Raw genomic sequence first — 6,249 nt, 5'->3', positions numbered from 1 at the left:
ATATAATTTCGATTAATTTCGGTTCCAAAACCTGTAAAACAAGCCTATCTATTTTTAAACCATCTAAGAGCTAGGGCCCTAAAAGGTACCGAACTCGGTCCTAAATGATGGGCTAAAACTATCTAATAGATTGGGCCCTGCCTCCATATCCAACAGTACTATAGCCCAAAAATCATACATCATTGAAATCTCACACACATCCTTAAATCTCTGTTCTGTTCCATTGTGTTCCTGGTTTCGCCGTTCTGCAATGGTGTCCGAATCTCCCGACGAAAAGAAAGCCAAGCGGAGCTCGAAGAAAAAACGCCTGATGGATTCGGACCACAAATCGGAACGTTTGAACTCTCTTCCATGGAATTCCTCTCTTCCAGAGAGTAACGATGGCAACGACGATCTTTTCTCTCTCTTCATCGGTTCCAACGAGCTTGAGGGAGGTATTTCATTGGTTTCACCCTTTTTCTTAGATTTTATATTTTTTTTTTACATTAGTCTCAAGTTCAGTGTTATGAAAACTGTAGCCTTGGTTTAGTAAATTGTATCGCTGGTATATCAGTTCGTTTTATTTGAGGCTGCTGGTTGATATGATTTTTTCCTCCGGTATCCTTCTCGATTTTTTAGTGTTTGGTTGTTCATTTTTGTCAAACACGCTACTGTATTAAAGATTAAATCTTGTGCAGTTTTTATAGGATGGAACTTAGAAAGCCCTCGAATTAGTTTGTGAAAATAAATTAACTGACTTTTGAAAATTTGGCTCTTTGTGCAACGAGGGAGTGATAACCATAATCATGGTGTAATGATGAAAACTTGATGTTTATAACTATTGATAACGAGTGCAGGATTTCTTGCTCTTGAAGAGATTGATGAATCAGAATATGGGTTGGAAATTCCAAAGATCGAATTGGGAAATGTGAAGAAACGGGTAAGTGATAAAAGGAAAAGAAATAAGAGAAAAAATAGTGAAAGAAATGATGATACTATGTTTGATGGCGAGACTGTTGGTGAACCTGATGGAAAAACTGATGGAGTCAAACAGGAGGATGGTAAAGGGCAAGGAAAACTGGGAAAAACGAAGAAGAATGTGAAGAAAATGAAAATTGAGGATCAGAAAAATGACAGAGAATATGAAGCTATGGAAAAAACAGCTGGTTGGTGTTTACTTCTGTACTCAAGTACCTGTACTTTTTATTTACTGTAATTATGATGTCGCGTGTTTTTCATACCATTGCATACAACATTGATGGTCCGACAGTTTATGATTTATCGGTGCTATCTGATCCTAGGATGACTTAGGTTGATGAAATCTACCAAGTATTTCAATTTCAAACTTTTTCTGAACTTGGGTTCGTGTCTTCTGAATCATCTACATTTTAAAGAACTTTAAGGTTAACAAGCACTGCATCGTTTTTTATCTCAAGGATTTTAGTTGCTACTTCATTAAAAAAATTATCAGATGCCGAAACCATAATTCTTGTAATATTATGATGAACTTTTGGTTTTGTGATATTATGGATTTCAATCCACAACATGCAAATTTGAACTCAGCTAGTGCTGGAAAGGATAATTTTGAAGAGGATTCAGTTGATGAAGATGAATATTCCTCGTGGAATGAATTGAGACTTCATCCCTTAATAATGAAAGCAATATACAAGCTCAAATTCAAGGAGCCTACACCAATACAGAAAGCTTGTATTCCTGTTGCTGCTCATCAAGGCAAGGTGCGAAATTTCATCGAATTTTGGCATTTCATTGGAAGGTGTCAACAAATGTTGTATCGTTAACAGTGGTCAGTTCACTCGACAGGATGTAATTGGGGCTGCAGAGACAGGATCAGGAAAGACACTTGCCTTTGGTTTGCCAATTTTACAGCGGCTTCTTGAAGAACAAGAAAAAGTGGAAAGGCTCTTGGAGGAAAAAGGAGAAGCCAATGAGAGAATTGCTCCACGCAGTGTTATGCGTGCTCTGATTGTTACCCCCACGAGAGAGCTTGCTCTTCAGGTACTTGTGATTGCTTGTTTGGTTCTCTTTATGAATTCTGGAAAAATCGTGTACAAATCTGTTGTCCAGCAATTTACATGATGTCCTATTCTCAAGGTCACTGATCATATCAAGGAAGTAGCAAGGGGAACTATATTTAGGGTTGTTCCTATTGTTGGTGGAATGTCAACAGAGAAGCAAGAAAGACTTCTAAAAGCAAGGCCTGAAATTGTTGTTGGAACTCCTGGGAGACTATGGGAGCTTATGTCTGGGGGAGAGATTCATCTTGTGGAGGTTAGATTGATGATTTTTTAGTTCACTGTGTAGGAGTTTGTTTGATTGTGTTGTGACTTATGATCAACCATCATTGTCTTGAATCTAATTGCTTATTTTCAGTCCACAATTTGTTTCGCCTATTGTCATGTACAACTTTTTTTCATCAAGTGCTATAATGCTATTACGCGAATTTGCTGCTATGTATATCCACTGAGGATGCTCTGACTTACAGTTGAAAGATAGTATTCTTACCATCAGTCAGTGATATAATGAAACATTTTCTGCTCTGGAAATGAGAAAAAGTTCCTTCTTTCTGAGTCATTTCAACTGTTGTCTTTTGTGACCTACAATTGATGCATAAGACAATTGGCTTGCGATATCCATTTTTATATTATTTTAATATCTGCATTTGTTACCTTTCGTGACAACTGTTTGTATATTAATTGAAGCTTTGAGTTACAAAAGCATTGTCTTTTGTGACCCCACAATTGATGCATAAGACAATTGGCTTGTGATATCCACTTTTATATTATTTTAATATCTGCATTTGTTGCTTTTCATGGCAACTGTTTGTATATTAATTGAAACTTTGAGTTACAAAAGCTTGGTAATGAAGTTAACCTAACTATGAAAACCATTGTGATCTGATGGAATTCATAAAGGTTGGCATATAAAGTCAACAAGGTTAGCTTCTTATATTTCTGGGATAAAAACTTTTGTGCTTGCGTCAGAATGATATTTCATATTCCTCCTTAAACAAGAATAGTAGTGACTTACATTTTTATTGTTGCAGCTGCACTCCTTGTCATTTTTTGTTTTAGATGAGGCTGACCGCATGATAGAAAGTGGCCATTTTCGTGAGTTACAATCCATTGTTGATATGCTTCCCACGAACAGGGAATCAACTGAGAATCAGTCTCAGAATACCCAGAGCTGCATGACATTTTCGAGCTTCCAAAGAAAGAAAAGGCAAACCTTTGTGTTTTCTGCAACTCTTGCTCTATCTGCTGATTTTCGGAAGAAATTAAAACGTGGATCTTTGAATTCAAAAAAAGAAGACCTTAATTCAATGGAAACCCTTTCAGAGAGAGCAGGAATGAGGGCAAACACTGCAATAGTAGATCTTACAAATACCTCCATTTTGGCAAATAAGCTCATGGAATCCGTAGTCGAGTATGTTTCTTCCTCAGTTGGATTTTATTATATTTCTAACTTAGTCGTACCTGTTTTTTGAATATCTGGCATATTGTTTTCCTTAATTGGAATCATGTATTTAGATTGCAATTTCCATGTCAGGGTCAATATCCCATTTGTTATTACGACGCATGGTTCTTGTTTTTACCAGGCTTCTTCTTTTACATGCGTTCTTAAGTTGCTTGGTCCATTCCTCGTATTTGGTTATTTTTGCCATCTTGCTGGAAATGGCTTATCTGTGAGTTACAGATGCAGGGAAGAAGAAAAGGATGCCTACTTATATTACATTTTGAGTATTCATGGACAAGGTCGCGCAATTGTCTTCTGCACTTCAATATCGGCATTACGTCGCATTTCTTCACTCTTGCGTATCCTCGACGTCAATGTTTGGACCCTTCATTCAGAGATGCAGCAGCGAGCACGATTAAAGGTTGGTTATTTGTTCAACTACTTGACCACTGTCTGGCTTCGTTCGTCTTCTGGTAGTTGTGAATTTGTGAGATGAATTTTTTTCTTAATCTTACTTGTTTTGTATTATTCTATAATATTATGTCCTTATTGTCAACATTGTCCATTTCCTTTTTGCTAGTTTAGTGGTTGTAAAAACGTTTCCATCTTAGGTCAATCACTGGGTTCCATGAGTAATATAAAGTTGTTCCAAAGTCAGCAGTCAATTTAAGAAATGGAAGTGTCTTATATTAACATTGGCTGTTATGGAACAATTTGCTTCTTTAATCTGAACTGAACCGCATTGTTTGGTTGGTCGGCTAACTGTATAATGCACCCCCTATCACTCAGTTCCCTGAAACTAGATAGATTAAGACATTTTGAAACACTGATAGATGGCCTTATATTTATTTATTGGCTAAGTGGGCCACTTCCATGTAATAGTGCCATTGAAAGCAAAAACAACTTATAAAATGAAGAAAAATAGCAGATTATGTTGGCTTTGCTAGGAGTTAAAGGCCCATGTGTTTTGTTGAAGTGAGAATACAAATAATGCATTTAATCCATGTCTTCACTACTCAGAGCAATTAATAAGATTGCCTTAGACCAGTTTAAAATGCCTGGTTGACAAAATTCTATATAAAAACATTTGCAATAATTATAAAAAGAAACTTAATTATATAGAGTAAGACATTAAGCGCGTCCAAAAAGAAGAACAGATGAAACAAAAACTTAATGTTATTTTCTGCCTCTATGGTTGTCTCAGCTATGTTGTTAGAACCATATTTTTATTTTCTAAATTTTTTTATTGAATTTGCCATTTTCCCTTCTGTCACTTACATTTTGGTTTCTCATGACTTGTGACCGATTCAGGCAGTTGATCGTTTCCGTGCAAATGAACATAGCATACTTGTTGCTACTGATGCTGCGGCACGAGGACTTGATATTCCTGGTGTTCGAACTGTTATTCATTATCAGCTTCCACTTTCAGCTGAAGTAAATTTGCACCAAATATTATTTCTGATTTGCTTTAAAGTTTAAACCGATGCAATTATTGAGCAGAATCATATTTCTCTAATAGGTATACGTCCATAGATGTGGAAGAACAGCTAGAGCTTTTACTGATGGTTGCATCATTGTTCTAATATCACCAAGTGATGCATCGAAATTCGCAGCTCTGTGCAAGTCATTTTCAAAGGTAATCGGTTATTTATAGTTTTCAAACATAAGAATAACTGTAAGGTAAGCTTAGTATTACTTACGACTTAAATTAAATATGAAAGAATGCAGTTAAAAATTTGGATGGGCAGTGCATGTATCATGACAACCTGGTTTTCCAATTATCTCTGGGGGTTTGTACATGAACATGTGATTGGACTTCTACACATACATAGAAGTTGTCCATTTATCTTCTCTGGGTTGATGCCTGACCCCAACCTTTGATAAGATATCTTCCTCCCACTGCTATGTGGTCATGCTATCCGAGCTTTTGCTGCATAACATGGTACCAGGCTTAGTGTCTGTGATACTTTATCTCATTTGCTGTTGTTTGTTGGCATTTGTCAATGCATGCACCGTCTTCCTTCTGTTGAGCTTATCTACGAGAGCAGCATCTTGAAATTTGTAATAGGTTTTGTACTATTTTTGTGTGGATAGACTATGTTAGGTAGTTTGCACTTTGCACGGTGATTTGTAATGACGTACGTTTTCAATTATTGCATGTCTCTGTTTATTTAGTTCCCTGACTTGTGTTGGTCTTTGTGTTAATGTTTATGATGGGGCTATGCCAAATATTGTTCTAAAATGCAGTTTCTGTGAGTTTAATTTACATGGAACTTTATTTGGAATGCGTGTTTTACAGGAAAGTTTTCAGCGTTTTCCTATTGAAGTGTCATACATGCCAGAAATTATGAAGCGATCATCTCTTGCACAGAAAATAGACAAAATTGCGCGGAAGGATTCCCAGGTAATGTGGAATTTCTTTGATTTTAACGAGGGGGTCACTGAACATTGGAGTTGCTCGAATAGTGGACATTTTTAAATTTTCTGATTCTGAACAAAGCCAGTGGCTTTTCTTATCCTGGAGTATATGTGATTATTCCTGCCCATATCTGCCCATACTAACATTTAGTTTCATATGTGCTGTCTAAAAAACGTACAGGATTTGTCCCCTTATCAACCCATTCCAACACCTGGAATTTTCTGAAATTGCTAGATAACTACTATGGTATCATGGGTCATCCTCTAGAACTGTGTGATCAGCTTTACACTGGCATCATTTTATGGGGATAATGGATTGCTTGATTGCTCAAAAGTTTTATCCTGCAGGAGAAGGCAGAGAAAAGTTGGTTGGAGCGA

The 6,249-nt window shown here is 36.6% G+C and overlaps 1 protein-coding gene across 1 annotated transcript; it reads left to right on the top strand.

Moving 5' to 3' along the window:
* Positions 1–199: 199 nt before the first annotated feature.
* Positions 200–6,243, top strand: LOC140966867 (DEAD-box ATP-dependent RNA helicase 13-like; the record flags this gene model as incomplete). Its single annotated transcript, XM_073427143.1, has 11 exons — positions 200–434; positions 837–1,145; positions 1,543–1,715; positions 1,801–1,995; positions 2,092–2,268; positions 3,044–3,423; positions 3,694–3,874; positions 4,765–4,887; positions 4,973–5,089; positions 5,753–5,857; positions 6,220–6,243. Coding segments are annotated over exons 1-11 (1,968 nt in total), but the record flags the coding sequence as incomplete, so codon positions are not given.
* Positions 6,244–6,249: the final 6 nt, after the last annotated feature.

This window comes from Primulina huaijiensis, unplaced genomic scaffold (genome assembly GCF_012295235.1).
Source record: "Primulina huaijiensis isolate GDHJ02 unplaced genomic scaffold, ASM1229523v2 scaffold208150, whole genome shotgun sequence".
Classification (NCBI taxonomy): domain Eukaryota; kingdom Viridiplantae; phylum Streptophyta; class Magnoliopsida; order Lamiales; family Gesneriaceae; genus Primulina; species Primulina huaijiensis.
The sequence above is the reverse complement of the archived record's forward strand: the minus strand, read 5'-3'. Positions and strand labels throughout refer to the sequence as shown.